Source organism: Myxine glutinosa, chromosome 13 (assembly GCF_964187855.1).
Source record: "Myxine glutinosa chromosome 13, kmMyxGlut1.1, whole genome shotgun sequence".
NCBI classification, from domain to species: domain Eukaryota; kingdom Metazoa; phylum Chordata; class Myxini; order Myxiniformes; family Myxinidae; genus Myxine; species Myxine glutinosa.
The window spans coordinates 9,550,153-9,571,054 of record NC_136273.1 but is presented as its reverse complement, the minus strand read 5'-3'; the positions used below and the strand labels follow the sequence as shown (position 1 = coordinate 9,571,054).

General features: G+C 43.1%; 1 protein-coding gene across 2 annotated transcripts in view; it reads left to right on the top strand.

Moving 5' to 3' along the window:
• The window catches only part of TBC1D13 (TBC1 domain family member 13), a 41,596-nt gene that overhangs the window by 377 nt on the left and 20,317 nt on the right, over positions 1-20,902 (top strand). For both annotated transcript variants that reach the window (XM_068133720.2, XM_068133719.2), the window contains exons 2-5: positions 7,469-7,542; positions 11,503-11,543; positions 14,706-14,767; positions 18,991-19,090. In XM_068133720.2, coding sequence (XP_067989821.1) covers positions 7,469-7,542; positions 11,503-11,543; positions 14,706-14,767; positions 18,991-19,090 — 277 coding nt within the window. The remainder of the gene's footprint in view (positions 1-7,468; positions 7,543-11,502; positions 11,544-14,705; positions 14,768-18,990; positions 19,091-20,902) is intronic.

The window sequence follows — 20,902 nt, the reverse complement described above, 5'->3', positions numbered from 1 at the left end:
ATGTATGATGTACGTAGGTTGTCCGTCCGTCCCTCTTGCCGATCGATGTACGTTGTCCGTCCGTCCCTCTTGCCGGTCGATGTACGTTGTCCGTCCGTCCCTCTTGCCGGTCGATGTACGTTGTCCGTCCGTCCCTCTTGCCGGTCGATGTACGTTGTCCGTCCGTCCCTCTTGCCGGTCGATGTACGTTGTCCGTCCGTCCCTCTTGCCGGTCGATGTACGTTGTCCGTCCGTCCCTCTTGCCGGTCGATGTACGTTGTCCGTCCGTCCCTCTTGCCGGTCGATGTACGTTGTCCGTCCGTCCCTCTTGCCGGTCGATGTACGTTGTCCGTCCGTCCCTCTTGCCGGTCGATGTACGTTGTCCGTCCGTCCCTCTTGCCGGTCGATGTACGTTGTCCGTCCGTCCCTCTTGCCGGTCGATGTACGTTGTCCGTCCGTCCCTCTTCCCGGTCGATGTACGTTGTCCGTCCGTCCCTCTTGCCGGTCGATGTACGTTGTCCGTCCGTCCCTCTTGCCGGTCGATGTACGTTGTCCGTCCGTCCCTCTTGCCGGTCGATGTACGTTGTCCGTCCGTCCCTCTTCCCGGTCGATGTACGTTGTCCGTCCGTCCCTCTTCCCAGTCGATGTACTTTGTCCTGCTGTCCCCCTTCCCGGTCGATGTACGTTGTCCGTCCGTCCCTCTTGCCGGTCGATGTACGTTGTCCGTCCCTCTTCCCAGTCGATGTACTTTGTCCTGCCGTCCCCCTTCCCAGTCGATGTACTTTGTCCTGCCGTTACTCTTCCCCGGTCTATGTAGGTTGTCCTGCCATCACTCTTCCCGGATGATGTACGCTGTCCGTCGCTACCTCTTCACGGTCGATGTACGTTGTCTGTCCGTAACTCTTCATAGTTTATGTACATTGTCCGACGTCCGTACTTCACAGTTGATGTACGTCATCCGTGCGTACCCATTCCCGGCTGATGAAGGTTGTCCGTCCGTACCCATTCCAGGCCGATATAGATTGTCCATCCGTACCCATTCCAGGCCGATGTAGGTTGTCCGTCCGTCACTCTTCCAGGCCGATGTAGGTTGTCCGTCCGTCACTCTTCCAGGCTGATGTAGGTTGTCCGTCCGTCACTCTTCCAGGCTGATGTAGGTTGTCCTTCCGTCACTCTTCCAGGCTGATGTAGGTTGTCCGGTCGTCACTCTTCCAGGCCGATGTCGCATGTCGGTCCACCTCTCGTCCACAAGACCTATGTTTGGTGATTAGGTGGTGTTTCAATGGAGGAGGTGGTGTTTCAATGGAGGAGGTGGTGTTTCAATGGAGGAGGTGGTGTTTCAATGGAGGAGGTGGTGTTTCAATGGAGGAGGTGGTGTTTCAATGGAGGAGGTGGTGTTTCAATGGAGGAGGTGGTGTTTCAATGGAGGAGGTGGTGTTTCAATGGAGGAGGTGGTGTTTCAATGGAGGAGGTGGTGTTTCAATGGAGGAGGTGGTGTTTCAATGGAGGAGGTGGTGTTTCAATGGAGGAGGTGGTGTTTCAATGGAGGAGGTGGTGTTTCAATGGAGGAGGTGGTGTTTCAATGGAGGAGGTGGTGTTTCAATCGAGGAGGTGGTGTTTCAATCGAGGAGGTGGTGTTTCAATCGAGGAGGTGGTGTTTCAATCGAGGAGGTGGTGTTTCAATCGAGGAGGTGGTGTTTCAATCGAGGAGGTGGTGTTTCAATCGAGGAGGTGGTGTTTCAATCGAGGAGGTGGTGTTTCAATCGAGGAGGTGGTGTTTCAATCGAGGAGGTGGTGTTTCAAGTTCAGTGACGTATTGAGATGATTTAATATTGATTAAAGATGTCAATTTATTTTTCAAAAGATTTTGCTCTGACGAACTTCGAGGTTTTATTGTCGTGTCTTGATTTGTACCGAGACTCACAGAAGTACCTCATTGGAGCGTTGTGTGTCCATGTGCGTGTTACGAACATGGTGAAAATACTTGTATTCCTGTTTTTGGAAACGAACGTGTTTATCTGCAGGTAACAGGTGCCGAGGGGCTTCAGTTTCTCTCATTCCTTCCTCCTGGTTTTTCTCTGCATTCCGTGCCACTTGCAGCATTCGGTTGGGTTAATATACAACATGCATTTTAAAGGCCATTTTCCCTGCGAGAGCGGGGGTTAGCCTTGTGGTCCCCATGACAATCTTCTCCATTTTGCCCTATTTTCTGCATCTCTCCTTGTTAACCCCCTTGCCCGCATTTCTTCTTCCACCATCTTTAGCCAAGTCTTTCTCGGTCTTCCCCGTCTTCTACTTCCTTCTACATTCATTTCCATCACTCTTCTCAACCAGTCACTTTCATCCTTCCTCAACACATGACCAAACCATCTCAACCTGTTCCTCTTCACAGCATCAATCACAGGCTCTATTCCCATCATCTTTCGCAATTCATCATTTGTCTTCCTCTCTCTCAATGATACTCCGCACATCCGTCGAACCATTCGCATTTCCACCCTTTCCAACCTTCGTTGCTGCTCCACGTTCATTACCCATATCTCGCTCCCATAAATCACAACACTTCTCACACATGCAGCATACACCTTTCCCTTCAGCTTCAACGACACTCCCCTCATCATCAGCACGCCACTCAATTCCCGAAACTTCTTCCATGCACATCTCACTCGAGCAACCGTTGCCGAGTCTGATCCACCTTCTCCATTCAGCATGTCTCCGAGGTAGCAAAATGTTTTCACACCTTCCAGCTTCACGCCGTCTCCAAGATCCAACTCAACATTTCCTCCATCTGCAGCTCCCTCTGTGCACACCTTATATTTGAATGTAGCTGCCACACTGGTTAATGACCCTCTCAGACCACTACATTTTTGATGAACCCACTCAGCGCACATTGTACATTGAATGGAGTTCACTCCGACACCCTTCCTACACACAGCACACGGCCACTTCCCAGTTCTTTCCACCTCACCACATGCTTTACCACTTGCCATCACCTTCGTCTTTCCGATATTCACCTTCAGACCTTTTGTCTCCATACATTCCTTCCACGTGTTCATCTTTTCCTTCAGTCCATCCATACTTTCCGCAATCAACACCAGATCATCTGCATACAACAACTCCCACGGTAAACCCTCCTTTACGTTCTGAGCCAGCACCTCCATCACAGCTACAAATAGTAGTGGACTTAGTACCGACCCCTGATGCACTCCCACCTTCACCTCAAACTCACCACTGTTCCCGTCCTTCGTCCTTACAGCTGTGCGCGCTCTTTTGTACATTGCCATCACTACTCTGATCAACCATTCCTCCACTCCTAACTTCCTCAATGCCCATGTCAATACTTTGCGTGGAACCCGATCGAATGCTTTCTCCAGATCAACAAACCCAAGAAACAACTTCTTCCTCTTCTCCATGTACTTCTCCTGCAACTGCCTCACAATGAAAAGCGCGTCTGTCGTTCCTCTTCCTGGCATGAATCCAAACTGCATTTCGTCGATCTTCACTTTGTTCCTTATCCTCCTCTCCAACACTCTTTCCAATACCTTCATTCCATGCTCCAATAACTTTATCGCTCGGTACGAGCCACACTCCAGAGGGTCACCTTTCCCCTTGCATAGAGGGACGAGGGTACTCAGTTCCCAATCCACTGGAATGCGGCCTTCTTTCACCACCAGATTATAGATCTCTGTCATTCTCTTCACACCCCAACTTCCTGCTGCCTTCAACATATCGGTTAATATATGTTGGTTGTTGGGTTAATATATTCGGTGTTATCTTTTCCTGGTTACACTCTAAAGCAGACGACTCGCTGGTGTCATCGTCCGCTCCGAGTCTGGGAGGTCGGTGGTTCAAATCCCGCCCAAGTCATACGTGCTGCTCCCTTGCTCGACGTTCAGCATTTAAAAGGTTAAGAGCACAGACAATTCCCGGAGGTTGTCATCCTAAGGATTCCTCCTTAGGGAAATGCCACGCTGAGTGCGTTGAGAACTTACAACTTATTTCATGTTAAACTAGAACGGCACTCAGTAGAGAGGAGGTACCCATTCCAGTAGGTACCCATTTACATTCCAGTAGGTACCCATTTACATTCCAGTAGTATCCATTTACATTCCAGGCGGTACCCATTTACATTCCAGTAGGTACCCATATACATTCCAGTAGGTACCCATTTGCATTCCAGTAGGTACCCATTTACATTCCAGTAGGTACCCATTTACATTCCAGGAGGTACCCATTTACATTCCAGTAGGTATCCGTTTACATTCCAGGAGGTACCCATTTACATTCCAGGAGGTACCCATTTACATTCCAGTAGGTACCCATTTATATTCCAGTAGGTATCCATTTACATTCCAGTAGGTACCCATTTACATTCCAGTAGGTACCCATTTACATTCCAGTAGGTATCCATTTACATTCCAGGCGGTACCCATTTACATTCCAGTAGGTACCCATATACATTCCAGTAGGTACCCATTTGCATTCCAGTAGGTACCCATTTACATTCCAGTAGGTACCCATTTACATTCCAGTAGGTACCCATTTACATTCCAGTAGGTACCCATTTACATTCCAGTAGGTACCCATTTACATTCCAGGAGGTACCCATTTACATTCCAGTAGGTACCAATTTACATTCCAGTAGGTACCCATTTACATTCCAGGCGGTACCCATTTACATTCCAGTAGGTACCCATATGCATTCCAGTAGGTACCCATTTACATTCCAGTAGGTACCCATTTACATTCCAGGAGGTACCCATTTACATTCCAGGAGGTACCCGTTTACATTCCAGTAGGTACCCGTTTACATTCCAGGAGGTACCCGTTTACATTCCAGGAGGTACCCGTTTACATTCCAGGAGGTACCCATTTACATTCCAGGAGGTACCCATTTACATTCCAGGAGGTACCCATTTACATTCCAGTAGGTACCCATTTACATTCCAGGAGGTACCCATTTACATTCCAGGAGGTACCCATTTACATTCCAGTAGGTACCCATTTACATTCCAGGAGGTACCCATTTACATTCCAGGAGGTACCCATTTACATTCCAGGAGGTACCCATTTACATTCCAGGAGGTACCCATTTACATTCCAGGAGGTACCCATTTACATTCCAGTAGGTACCCATTTACATTCCAGGAGGTACCCATTTACATTCCAGGAGGTACCCATTTACATTCCAGGAGGTACCCATTTACATTCCAGGAGGTACCCATTTACATTCCAGGAGGTACCCGTTTACATTCCAGGAGGTACCCGTTTACATTCCAGTAGGTACCCGTTTACATTCCAGGAGGTACCCGTTTACATTCCAGGAGGTACCCATTTACATTCCAGGAGGTACCCATTTACATTCCAGGAGGTACCCATTTACATTCCAGGAGGTACCCATTTACATTCCAGGAGGTACCCATTTACATTCCAGGAGGTACCCGTTTACATTCCAGGAGGTACCCGTTTACATTCCAGGAGGTACCCGTTTACATTCCAGGAGGTACCCATTTACATTCCAGGAGGTACCCGTTTACATTCCAGGAGGTACCCGTTTACATTCCAGGAGGTACCCGTTTACATTCCAGGAGGTACCCGTTTACATTCCAGGAGGTACCCGTTTACATTCCAGGAGGTACCCATTTACATTCCAGGAGGTACCCATTTACATTCCAGTAGGTACCCATTTACATTCCAGGAGGTACCCATTTACATTCCAGGAGGTACCCATTTACATTCCAGTAGGTACCCATTTACATTCCAGGAGGTACCCATTTACATTCCAGGAGGTACCCATTTACATTCCAGGAGGTACCCATTTACATTCCAGGAGGTACCCATTTACATTCCAGTAGGTACCCATTTACATTCCAGGAGGTGCCCATTTACATTCCAGGAGGTACCCATTTACATTCCAGGAGGTACCCATTTACATTCCAGGAGGTACCCATTTACATTCCAGGAGGTACCCATTTACATTCCAGTAGGTACCCGTTTACATTCCAGGAGGTACCCATTTACATTCCAGGAGGTACCCATTTACATTCCAGGAGGTACCCATTTACATTCCAGGAGGTACCCATTTACATTCCAGGAGGTACCCATTTACATTCCAGGAGGTACCCATTTACATTCCAGGAGGTACCCATTTACATTCCAGTAGGTACCCATTTACATTCCAGGAGGTACCCATTTACATTCCAGGAGGTACCCATTTACATTCCAGGAGGTACCCATTTACATTCCAGGAGGTACCCATTTACATTCCAGGAGGTACCCATTTACATTCCAGGAGGTACCCATTTACATTCCAGGAGGTACCCATTTACATTCCAGGAGGTACCCATTTACATTCCAGGAGGTACCCATTTACATTCCAGGAGGTACCCATTTACATTCCAGGAGGTACCCATTTACATTCCAGGAGGTACCCATTTACATTCCAGGAGGTACCCATTTACATTTTTAACCTCAACCTGGTTGGTCCTATCTCCCAATGGTGAAGAATCACTTTAAAAATTGTAGTAGCCGGATCCGAATCTTCACCAAAATCGAATCATTTCGTCCTTTTCACATACGCTACATCTCTGCCAAATTTGGTCTGAATCCGTCCACAACTTTTTGAGATATATTGTTGACAAATGGACAGACGGGGTGAAAACATAACCTCCATCCACCTTTGGTGGCGGAGGTAATAATATACTTGCTACCACGATAACTTGTGAACCAGTGATGGGATTTTGACCAAACTTGGTATCAGTGATGCAAAGACGAACTGATTAGAATTTGGCGTCAAAGGTTAGAGGTGTGCTGTCAGGTAATGTCGCGCAATATTGGTGGCCTTTGTTGAAAACAAAGGTAACTAGAACGGCACTCAGTAGAGAGCGTACCTCCACCTGGTTGGCCATATCACTCAATGGTGAAAAATCACTTTAAAAAAAAAAAAAAAATTCTCATTTCCGAATCCATATTCAGATCTTCACAAAAATCGAATGGATTCTTCCTCGTCGCACACACGACCTGCCCACCAAGTTTCGTCCAAATTCATCCATAACTTTTTCAGATATCCCGCAATGTATAGTTTTTGGCCCCATCTCCCAATGGTGAAAACAAATCGGACTATATGCACAATAAGGTAAACAGCAACGCCAAGCGACACCATCTCTTTGCATCCCTTTGTTTTTACCATTTGATTTGATTCCTGCACATAAGCTCGAATCGAGTTACCTTGCGTAAAACGTGCTTCATTTTGCATTCGTCGACTGCAACCTGTCCCTTTGAGGTGTGGAACAAGACGTACACTTCTTGGAATTGACAGAACGTTGATGGAAGTGTGCTGACTGCGGGGGGCGATGAGGACGCGCTGATGTTTCTGGCATCGCATTCTTCGACGGAGCTAGAGAGCTCCGATTAACTTGCAGTTTTTCTTTTCAACAAACGTTTTATTCCCACGAACCTGCACTGACGATCTTTCACCTTCTTTCTTTCGCAGAATTAAAATCTTTGAAGACATTCTGAGCCAAGAGAAAGTCGATTTTGTCAAGTTGCAAAACCTCTGCTTTCATGGTGAGTTTAGCTTGATTTTTCATTTTGTAGTTGTTGTTACGCCTTTGCCATTAAGATTCCAGTGTTTGTCGAATTTTCGTGATCAGTATGACGTCATAGGTCACATGGTACGTGTGCCATCTTGGAAAAACCCAAAATACTTTGGACCTCTATCTCTGAAACCGCTCATGGGAAAGATCTAAACGCAGCTCGTTGCAAAGAACTCCGTATGTGGAATAAGTGCTGTTAACGATGTCGGTGTCGGTTAATGATGTCGGTCGAGAGGTGACCAAGCCTGGTGTTGGCTTCGCAGTTAGGGTGCCGGCTTTGGATCCGAGGATCCTGGGTTCGAATCCCGGTCGATCGCTGAATTAACACCAGGGGGGTCGACTCAGCCTGTCATCCTTCCGAGGTCGGCAAATTGAGTACCGGCTTGCTGGGATGAATGATCCCGGTGTGTACCCCGGTTTAGAATAGGTACACCGTATCCCTGCGCATCGTAAGAGCGTGACCAAGGGTTGGCGTCGAAGGGCATCCGGCCATAAAAACATTGCCTCAAACAGGGAACCATGAGGTCATGGGGCCCGCAAGGCGAACCCCCGCTCCAGCGGGGAAAAATGGCCTTAAAACGATCATTCATTCATTCATTCAACGATGACGTCATTGGTGCCTTCATTATGACATCATAATTCGACAAGTACAACACTTGGTCTGATCAGTTTGAAATTTATTGAGCGTGATCTTCGCAATAATTATATCGGAGAATGTAAATTTATGATGTTGTTGGTCACGTGGTCTGGCAGCCACATTGGATCAAATTTTAAATAACCTCAAAAAAAAATAGAAGTTGGCTCATACCAAGACGACTGCATGGGGTAAGTATTGTACGAATACCATCTAGTTGTGAAAAGAATTTCCTCGAAACCTTAATCTTTGTTCAGCATCGACCCGGTGAACCCACTCTTATTGTGAAGTCAATTTCTGCTAAATATCACGATGTAGCAGGGAGATGAATGCTCCATCCTCATCTTCCTCCTCACAATAGCCCACTCCACCACCATGTTACCTCACACTCCACCACCATGTTACCTCACACTCCACCACCATGTTACCTCACACTCCACCACCATGTTACCTCACACTCCACCACCGTGTTACCTCACACTCCACCACCATGTTACCTCACACTCCACCACCATGTTACCTCTCACTCCACCACCATGTTACCTCTCACTCCACCACCATGTTACCTCTCACTCCACCACCATGTTACCTCTCACTCCACCACCATGTTACCTCTCACTCCACCACCATGTTACCTCTCACTCCACCACCATGTTACCTCACACTCCAGCACCATGTTACCTCACACTCCACCACCATGTTACCTCTCACTCCACCACCATGTTACCTCACACTCCACCACCATGTTACCTCACACTCCAGCACCATGTTACCTCACACTCCACCATGTTACCTCTCACTCCACCACCATGTTACCTCACACTCCTCCACCATGTTCCTCCACAAGCTCCATCCACGACCATCGGCACTTAATACAGTACTTGACATTGCATGTTATTTCGTTATTTATAGAACTAGAAGCACACACTTCCTTAGGTAGCGGCTTGGGCGATCGTGCATTTCAGTCTTTTTACCTTGCATTGTTTCACACTATACATACATTTTTCGACACAATACATACATTTATCACACTTTATATACAGTAATATATAATCTCGGTATTGAGTACCAGTTCACTGGTAATTTCCTGTTTATCGTAAAAAGGCGACAAACAGGGTTGGCGGCAGGAAGGGCATCCGGCCGTAAAACATTGCTTCAAAAAGGGGACCAAAAAACAACAACAACCACGGTGCCCGAAAAGGCCAACCCCCGCTTTGCGGGGAAAAATGGCCTCTAAACGGTGGGTTTTTTAAAAATATATATATACAGTGCATTCAGAAAGTATTCAGACCCCTTCACTTTTTTCACATTTTGTTATGTTGCAGCCTTATGCTGAAATCGTTTAAATTCATTTTTTCCCTCATCAATCTACACTGTATATAAATCGACTCGACACACGGAAGCCTCTCCTCAGTGAAAGACACATGAAAGCCGCTTGGAGTTTCCAAAAAAGCACCTAAAGGACTCTCAGACTGTGAGAAACAAGATTCTTTGGTCTGATGATACCAAGATTGAACTGTTTGGCTTCCGTCTGGCCACTCTGCCATAAAGCTCAGATCGGTGGAGTGTTGCAGTGATGGTTGTCCTTCTGGAAGTTTCTCCCATCTCCACACAGGATCTCTGGAGCTCAGCTAGAGTGACCATCGGGTTCTTGGTCACCTCTCTTACCAAGGCCCTTCTCCCCCGATTGCTCAGTGTGGCCGGGCGGCCAGCTCTGGGAAGAGTCCTGGTTGTTCCAAACTTCTTCCATTTAAGAATTATGGAGGCCACTGTGCTCTTGGGAACCTTCAATGCAGCGGAGATTTTTTTTGTCGGCTTCCCCAGATCTGTGCCTCGACACAATCCTGTCTCTGAGCTCTGCAGGCAGTTCCTTCGACCGCACGGCTTGGTTTTTGCTCTGATATGCATTGTCAGCTGTGAGACCTTATATAGACAGGTGTGTGCCTTTCCACATCATGTCCAATCAATTGAATTTACCACAGGTGGACTCCAATCAAGGTGTAGAAACATCTGAAAGATGATCAAGAGAAATGGGAGGCACCTGAGCTAAATTTCAAGTGTCATTGCAAAGGGTATGAATACTTATGTAAATGTGATATTTCAGTTTTTTCTTTTTAATAAATTTGCAAAACTTTCTAAAATCCTGTTTTCTCTTTGCCATTATGGGGTATGGAGTGTTGATTGATGAGGGAAAAAATGAATTTAAACGATTTCAGCATAAGGCTGCAACATGACAAAATGTGAAAAAAGTGAAGGGGTCTGAATACTTTCTGAATGCACTGTACAATGTTTCACACTGTACATACATTTTCACACTGTACATACATTGTTTCACACTGTAAATACATTTTTCACACTGTACATACATTTTTCACACTGTACATACATTTTTCACACTATACAAACATTTTTTTCTCACTATGATGTGAGAAAATGATGATTTAGTGTCAGCCAGAGGGTTGAGGGATGGGGGGAGAGAGTGGAGGTGTTATTATCTTTGTGCTATTATTATTAATAATAATATTATTTTGTAATAACGTTGATATTATTATTGTGCTGTTATTCTTATTGCTAACACACCATTTTTGAACAGAAAAAAAATGTCCTGTGAAGATGACATGCTTGATGTCCTGATTCTTGTTCATGTGACATACAGATGGCATGTTGATATTGTTATTATGCCTGTGATGGATGCTGTGAAGAGGAACAGGTTGACATGGTTTGGTCATGTGTTGAGGAAGGATGAAAGTGACTGGTTGAGAAGAGTGATGGAAATGAATGTAGAAGGAAGCAGAGGACGGGGAAGACCGAGAAAGACTTCGCTAAAGATGGTGGAAGAAGAAATGCGGGCAAGGGGCTTAACAAGGAGAGATGCAGAAAATAGGGCAAAATGGAGAACATTGTCATGGGGACCGCAAGGCTAACCCCCGCTCTAGCAGGGAAAATGGCCTTAAAATGCATGTTGTTGTTTGTTTGTTGTTATTATTATTATTATTATTGTTGTTGGAAGCGACCTTGGAAAAACGCCATAATAACGTAAAATGATGCTGAAGATGGTGTTGTTACTTTTGTTAGCAGTGTTGGCAGAGTAAACCAACCAGTTTAACTCTTGCCGAGAAACTGATTTGGCAGGGCCGACACTCTGTAGTAGATTATGGTCCATCAGAATCAGAAGTGCAAGTGTGAAAAGTACTGGTGATGGATGTTGACTTCATATTTTGGGGGAGTCGTGAATGCTGAATCTCAAATGATCGATTGTTAGTTTTATCTCCATACCTTGTGATGATGTTTTGCCAGGTATTCCTCATGAATCTGGCTTGCGCTCGATATGCTGGAAGGTAAGCCATGGATTAACTGAATATATTTGTGGATCAAGCATGTTGTGCTCACAAACAAAACTACCTGCAATTTATGTTGAGCAAATGCACAATTAAGCTGTCTTAATCAAGTTTTGTTGGTGTTTTTAAAATTTATTTATTAAATTAACAGTTCTGTTTCAATACGCATCGGATTGCACATTGCACTCGATTTATGAATGCCAAAAAGTTGCAACAAAATTTCATGTGTTTTAAATCAACAACAACACAACAACAGGCATTTTAAGGCCATTTTCCCTGCTGGAGCGGGGGTTTGCGGTTAGTTCGTTACATCAACAATGCCAATTCATCAGCAGCTGGCATTTTACACTCTGGTACATAAATGCATTATCTTAAATGAGGCTAATATATGGGAACCTTACAAACAATAAAAAATATCATTATCACAGAAACATTCAGCTCTTGTTTTGGTTTTTTTAATATCTGAAACGACTAATCCAATTAAGATTGATTTCACTCGCACACACAATCTATAGATATCTCAGTATATTACATATATCCTTCCTCCCTTCGACACACCCAAAGCTCTTGCTTGCAAAAAAAATACTCCATGCAAACATGCACACCACCAAACGCTGGCTGGCCAGTGAATTTGGCCTGAATAATGCAGAAATCAACAAGACGACCGAATACAAAGTCCTCAAGAATGAAGTGAAAAGATCCTGGAAGCTGGAGAGCACCGAAAATGTACCAGTGATATTTGGAGCAACGGCAATGATAAAGAAGAACCTTTCAGAGATCTTAAAAACAATCCAAGGAACATGACCAGAAACAAACCACAGTTGGAGGCTGTATGGGGGGGGGGGAGGTAGGGGGGGGGGGGGAGGTGACAATCCTGGTGTGTGTGTTTTTTATTTATTTATTTATTATATTCCCTTTCAACATTTGGGGTTATTAGAGAATGATGAATGTCACAAACTATAGCCTCCCAAATTAGCATTTGTATATACTTTTAAATATCTCATTAATAACAAGGCTGGAAACACTTTGAGGTCAAAATTTGTATATTGATTCATTTTTTTTATTTTTGAGATTTAAACTGTCTAACATCAGAAAAATTAACGATTTGCCTGCTTGATTTCCTCTTTGATCAAGTTCAGGATTTTTGCAGGTAGTTTTGCTTGGTTGCCATAGTCAAACCAATGTTTTTTTTTGTTGTTTTTTTTTTCCATGAGGTAGTTTTTGGTTTACATTACATTTAGGTTCTATTTATCTTTTTATTTGTGCAATATCTAGACTCGTGGAAGAGCTGGGTGAGAGGGTAAAATGGCAATCCACTAACAAGTGAGGCCACAGGTAAGGGCATGAGAGAAGTGAGGAAACCCAGTAACATGCAAATGCGTTTGGTTTGGTTTGATTCGGGTTAGGGTTAGGGTTAGTAATGAAGGTAGAGATTGTGGCTCGGCATTGGGGGGATGCCTTGGGATGGTGGTGCACTACCTGCACAAAGCCTGAGCGAGAGGCCGGATTGAACAGACTCTGGAAGGCAATTCCACCAATGGGGTGGATTGGGGGAGGAGGGTGGAGAGACGTAGGGGTTAGAATAACAAAATTGAGCTGTGTGGTAAAGCCTGCATTTTGAGAGTTTAACCAGGAGGGAGTTACTTGAAGAAATGTGCACATCCTGGACAAGCTGGAGGTTGTAGCAGGGCTGAGAGAACAGGAGCGGACCATAGGAGAAGCAATTCAGAAAAAATAAAATAAATGGAGAGGTCATTTACCTGTTTGCAATGAGAGTGACAGACCTCGTACTTTGGCCTCATTGTGGGAGAGACCATTAATGTTGAGAGCTTTAGATTCCATGGAATCCAGTGGAGCCAAATGGGATTCTGGGCATCAGCCCATAGTGGAGAGCAGTACTCTTTTGAGTTATGGACAAAGGCCTTTGATGGCTGTGAGCAGTTCTGATTTTTCTACGAATGACTTGGAACGACCTGCGATGGGGTGAGTCTGCGGCTTGCTTTGGAGACGAGCTTTTACTCTAGGTTCAGCCCAACGAAGGTCATGGCTTGTGGTGAGTCTTAGAAATTCAAGAAACTGAACCTCTTCTGGAGTCTCAGGATGATGCTGAAATTTGTGAGGATTGAAAGATGTGCCCCATTTATCAGACTAGCATCTAATATATTCCAGATCAGCAGAGGGTGGTGTCGCTGCTGTCTACCTATCAGTGAGATGGAGAGGGTTGGGGGAGGGGAGGGGGGGTTAACTATAACAACACAATGTGAACTTACCTGCAATAGGGCAGCAAAGGTTTTCTGGAGCATCAGAAGTTGTAGATTGGGAACGAGATTTTTTCCTTGGGCCACTCCGGCATCCACTAGGGGAGGAGGTGTTCAATTGATTGCAATGGTTTCATTTGCCTGAGTTGAAGTCATTAAGCCAGGTATGAAAGAAACCTTGTATGGCACAGACCATCAGTTTGGCAAGCAGAATAGGATGCCAGACGATGTCAAATGCCAGATGTGTTCTGAGGGAAGGTCGTCCTGTTGTTTGAGATTTGGGACCACCGACCATTGATGGGGGGTGGGGGGGCAGGAAGTAGCATGCCGATAGTTGAGTGGCTGGGTGGAATCGAAATTGGTGGTGAGAGATCAGTCTGTTTGATATTTGGAAAGACTTAGTGTCAGCAGCAATTCTGGATCCCATGACTTTGTTTATAAATAGGAAGTACCGTAAGCTTTCTGATATGTTGGTCAAAGTTTTTGGCACTATTCTTGTGAATGGAAGTGCTGTTGGCAGACTGGAGGGCAGGCTGTAAAGAGCAGACGAAGGAGAACATCCAATGTGTATATATTTTTTGATATCCATGGATCTTGATCAAATCTATATATTTTAAAGCTGCCCTCTTCCACCGTGATATAATCTTCTGTTGTTCCATTTCCTTAACATTCTTGATGTCTTTATTGATGCAAATCTCCTTTATTTATGCAAATTTTGTACATCTGGACTTTAGCATCCTATTCTGAGCATTACTTAGAAAAAATGCTTTTATGTGAAAAGTTATACATCAGAAATATTGTAATTTTCAATTTTGACTTTCAAAAGTCAGATGTTTCTATTCCAACTTCACAATGGCTTTGCACGGGTACTTTTACCATTACTTGATAAAGTTTCTGTTTTCAGATTATTCTTAACTACCTACCTGTGAATAGGAAGGAATGGCCTATTTTTCTGCAAAGACAGAGGTGAGATTTGTACTCTTACTTTTTAAAAAAATATATATATATATATAATGCAAATATCCGATTTCAATTTGTTGACCTGAAATGATGTTTATTCCGTGTGTTTGCTGCAGTAGTTTGCTACAAACACACGTTAGCAGCAAAGCTTTGTCAACCACAATTGCTGTCGGTACAATACACACTCTTGAATGCAAGTTGGGTATTCCGATGCGTGTCCAGCAGGAATTTAGACATCGGTATTATGAGAAACCGCCCACATCACAGAATATTTTTTACGATGGTGCCATATCTGAAATTTGAGGGAAAAGTGCTTGTCGTACTTTGCCTGACGCAGTTCAATGCATATCGGTTGTTTGATCTGGATTTACAATCATTTGCCTTGATCACAGCCTTTTCACAATGTGGATTTGACTTGATCAGTATTGTAAGGTCTATAATGATAATATTGCATCTGATCTGCAATATTATTATTATTATTATTGCATTAAAATACAGAGAAATATTTGAAACTACTCTAAAAATTAAGGACAGAAACTCAATCTTGAAAGTTATTTATTTATTTATTTTTCCTTTTTTTATTTTTTTTGTATACATAGTTGAGGCTCATGAAAGAGCTAGTACCAGTATACTGAACGGATGAGGATGCAACAGGACAAAAGGAATAGCAGCGAGATTGGGAAACACCAACAACAGAGCCGAAGGCCAAGACAGAGGCACAGTGCCTAAGAAAGTATTCACACCACTTCACTTTTTTACATTTTGTTGTTTCAGCCTGATTTAAAAATGGATTCAATTGAGATTTTTTTTTTTGTCACTGACTGACACACAATACCCCATAATGTGAAAGTGGAATATATATATATATATATATATATATATATATATATATATATATATATATATACACAAAGAGTTAAGTTAAGCACCCCCCCCGTTTTTTTACAACCTCGCACATTACAAGTTTGTTGTCGTCAAAACAGTGTAATATACCCATGATATTGCTATATTTTCTGGAGAAGTGATATTATGGTCACATAAAAACATAACAATCATGCCGTTTTCAATATTTTATTCTGAATAATTTAAGGTGAAATTTTTTGGGAATTTTAGGCATATTTTCACCTCAATTTAAGTATGGAGCTATAGGTCCATCACGGACAGTGTGGATGACGTTTATGTTTTCTAACGTACAGTCATTGTTCTGAGAAGACCTCTAGCGATCTTTGCGTCAATAACGTGTGTAGGACCCACGTGATCGTGCTGCACGAGCGATGGGCGTCACAGATGAGTGCACTCATCTGCATTTCATCAATGGATAATTGCTAATGTCATACCAATCATTATTTGATCTCACATACCTTAGAATATATGCCAATGTATACATATACACAAAGAATATATATTAGGGGGTGCTTACCTTAATTCGTTGTGTAGGGGTGCTTAACTTAATTCTTTGTGTATATATATACACATATATATATATACATATATATATATATATATATATATATATATACATATATATATATATATATATATATATATACATATATATATATATATATATATATATATATATATATATATATATATATATATATATATATATATATATATATATATATATTTATATATATATATACATATATATATATATATACACACACAGAGTGCATTCAGAAAGTATTCAGACCTTCACTTTTTTCACATTTTGTTATGTTGCAGCCTAATGCTGAAATCGTTTAACTTCATTTTTTCCCTCATCAATCTACACTCAATACCCCAAAATGACAAAGAGAAAACAGGATTTGAGAAAGTTTTGCAAATTTATTAAAAAGAAAAAACTGAAATGTCACATTGACATAAGTATTCATACCCCTTGCTATGACACTTGAAATTTAGCTCAGGTGCCTCCCATTTCTCTTGATCATCTTTGAAATGTTTCTACACCTCGATTGGAGTCCACCTGTGGTAAATTCAATTGATTGGACATGATTTGGAAAGGCACACACCTGTCTATATAAGGTCTCACAGCTGACAATGCATATCAGAGCAAAAACCAAGCCATGAGGTCGAAGGAACTGCCTGCAGAGCTCAGAGACAGGATTGTGTCGAGGCACAGATCTGGGGAAGCCTACAAAAAAAAATTCTGTTGTATTGAAGGTTCCCAAGAGCGCAGTGGCCTCCATAATTCTTAAATGGAAGAAGTTTGGAACAACCAGGACTCTTCCTAGAGCTGGCGGCCTGGCCAAACTGAGCAATCGGAGGAGAAGGGCCTTGGTAAGAGAGATGACCAAGAACCCGATGGTCACTCTGGCTGAGCTCCAGAGATCCTGTGTGGAGACGAGAGAAACTTCCATAAGGACAACCATCACTGCAACACTCCACCGATCTGGGCTTTATGGCAGGGTGGCCATGTCCTCCATGGTTCCTGTTCGGAAATTTTGTTTATTTACCTTTACCTTTCCTGCGAAGTGTTTGCAATTGTGTTTCTCTCACATTTTTGTGGAACCTCTACAATGTACGTGTTCCACCTCATAGCATCATTGGCAGTGTGATTGCCGCTGATAAATCGACCTCATTACGACATTGGTAAAGCAATGTAACCAGTCCCATCGCCAGGACCTAATAAGATGACCGAGCATTGCAAACTTCTGAAGATCTCCAGCGATCGCTCCTTGGCCCGGACTGTGAATGTGACGGCAGACACCCACACCCCTCAAATCAGATTGGGACCGGGGTCCTCTTGAGGTGGATCTTGGCTCAAGCTTGACTACATGACTGCCCGTTAATTTGTCTATTTTGTAGCAACCGTTTCACATTGTCTGTTGTACCTCCAGAAAACGAGTTGGTGTTCGGGACCTCTGGATATTTTGAAATTCCTATAGCTTCTCAATAATATCCTCATTGCGCTCTCCTTCCACATTCGATTCCTCTTCTGAGAGAGTCAACGGAATTCAAATATGCATCTGTTTCATTTTTTTCAGCCTTGTATTTTATTCAATGATTATATATTTACAATAGCTTTGTTTAAAAAGACCCACGATTGGCAGGTTAATCTCACCCACGATTTTCAATTGAGTTTTGTAACTGCGATGCTTATTACCTCCACCCTCCATTAAATGTTCTCTATTCCTTCCATTTGATGGGAAATTAATCTATCGAGGAAATGTATATTGCCCTGTACCAGAAACAAATTTTGCTCCTCAAATTGATGTCCTTTTCAAAATATCGTTAATCTCAGGCCGACGACAAAACACTTAAAATGGGATAAACACCGTTTTGTCTCATTGGCCTTGACTTGAATATAATGTCCAGGGCTCTTTCAATAACCTCTTTCGGATTGTATCGAGAAATGGACCCCAACAAAGGTGGTCACTGTAGTTTTGAATTTGTTACTTATCTTTAGAGCAGTTTGGTTTCGAGCATGGCAAACATCTTCCGTCCTTGTTGATATGGATTCGCAGATAAGTTTTTCAAACCTCTGAACAAGATGTAGCATCCCCTTGTTTGCTTCCATGTCTGTGTTTTCATTTATTACTTGCAAAATCGAAGATTTTTCATCAAGTACATTGGTTGGTCTTGTTCGTTATTGTGTCTGCCTGTCTGTCAATCGTCTACAGGTCACAATTTAAAACCTATCTTCACAAAACGTCACCAGATGGTAGAGTTGGTCATAAGGAAGAAGCCTATTGATTGAGGTCAAAGGTCATCTTGAGGTTCATCCAATTGACTTGAAAATTGAACAGCAATTGCATAGTGCTTCACTGAAATGGGAAGCGAACTATTATGGTCAAAAGGTCAAATGGCAGCTCAAGGTCAAACTTCTAAAATCATCAATTTTGATCTGAAAAATCGGCACTTTTCATCCGATTGACTTGAAGATTAAACAGCAATCGTATAGTGCCTCCCTGAATTGGGAAACCAACTATTTTAGATGTCAAAAGTTCAAAGGTCAACTCAAGGTCAAGCTTCTAATCAATTTTATTCAGATTTACCAGAGCTTTGATTGAGATCAATCAAATCTTGATGAAATCTTGATTATAATCTTGATGAAATGGACAATTTGATGTATCCATGGCAACCTTTTTGGGGAGGGAGGGGGGGGGGGTGGGTGGATTTTTGCAAGTATCCTGCTCTGCATGACGTCTTTTGGTTTTGTTGTTGAATTGGAATAATATTTTGTGCAGCATATGTCCAACCTGATTTTGCATCTCCATAAACAGGGCGCTGTACACGCAGTTTCTGCAGGAGCTGGTCTTTCAGCCAGCGAGTGCCAAAGGACCGCATCAAACCAACCGTGAGGATGTGACCTTTGAGGATCACGTGGGTGCATTCCACTCGGTCATTGCTTTCCTTGTACTTGATCTTGGTTTCTAGCAATGTTGCGGTACTGTTTTTGTTTTTAAAAAAATGCATTTAGGTTCTGCTTGTTACACCTCCTCTCTTGTTCCTCACTTCTCCTGTCTGTGGTACTACCTTCCAGAAGCTATTCTATCCCACTCTTACCTCCAGAGCTTCAAGCAGGTGGTGCACCGGCCTCTCATATTAACCCTCCCGCCCCTTCCTCCCCATCCATGATCTTTGGTGCTCCAATTTTCCTTTCCTAACCCAACTCTTTCCCCACTTTCTTGGCAGGATGTCATGTTTGTTCCCTTCTTTTGTCTCTTTTCTGTTCATTCCGTTGCTTATTGTGTCAAACTGTTGCCCCACTGTCAATTCATACCCCCGGCACCTTGCTTTTCTGTAAGCCTCGATCTGAAGAAAGCGCGTCTTTGGAGCGTGTCCATTGTTCATCCCCTTCCGAGGCTTCCATCAGGTTTTGTGCCTCGTGTCCTCTAAATAGTAAATTATTAAATGTGTGTGTGGTTCCTATTTTTACCATTATTGTCACCTTTATCATCACTATTCAATGGTTAAAAGAAAGTGCTGGGCTGCCATCTTTGTTTCTGCCATCTTGGCGGGAAGATTCGCGAGATAGCATTGGCCGTTAGTTTCACATGGTCACAAGACCCCATCCACGCACGCCATTTAATTAGGCCACTGAGGCCACTCTGCTGAAATGCACAGCAAATGTTCAGTCTATCAAAGACTGCCACATATTGCAGGTAGTATTGGCTGTTTCAAATGAAAATCAATTTTGGGAATTATTAGCTTGCGTGTATCGTCTGTATATGAAATGTCACGAAATCCGGTCGCTGGTGTGACCTTAAATGAAGGGGAGACTTCTAATTTTGCTCATACATGTGGGTTAGGAGTTTCCCATCCTCGGAGTAGTTACCGGACAAAGTAATGGGACTGTTATGCCACAATGGAGAAATAACATCAGATGAGAAATCCGCTAAAATTCAAAAACGTTTTAAAAAAATTAATAAATAAATAAATTTCGTGGAAAGCCTGAGTAGGGACCCCTGAGTATACCCTGAAAATTTGGTGTTGATCGGCCCAAAGATCTGAGTAGTTTCCGGACATGCATCCAGACAGCGCTCTGTTTTATATATTAGAAGAGTTGGGTTTACCGTCGTGGGACATTTTTTTTTTTTTACGTTGATAAACATGCCATTGTCAACTTTTGGCTGATAAAATCCACTGTTTTTAGCTTATCTGCTTCAGAGACTTGTGCTTCCCACAATTTAGTTTTGGTGAAATGAGCGAATTTTACGAATTGTACTTTTTTTTTTGAATGCTTTTATAGAGGCAACGTTGTCCTTTTTTTTTGTCCTACAGCATTTTAGTCAAGTCACTCAACCAACTCTAGTGTAACAGGCCTCCTTGTATGGAGAGACATACAAGGAGGCCTGTTACACTAGAGTTGGTTGAGTGACTTAACTAAAATGCTGTAGGACAAAAAAAAAAAAAAAAATCCCTGGAATTAATTGAGACCCACCTGGGTTTATATCAACAATCATATGGATTCGTATAATGCTAATTATCCTGATTTCTCTTTTACTTCTCTATCTTCTGCAGAGTGGTTTGGTTAATAGCTCTTGTACAATATTGTACATAGGCACAGTATAGTCAGTCTAGGCACGGTATTGCCACGGTCTAGGTGCAGTATTGCCACGGTCTAGGCACAGTATTGCCACTATTGTCACAGTCTTGTCACAGTCTAGCCACAGTATTGCCACAGTATTGCCA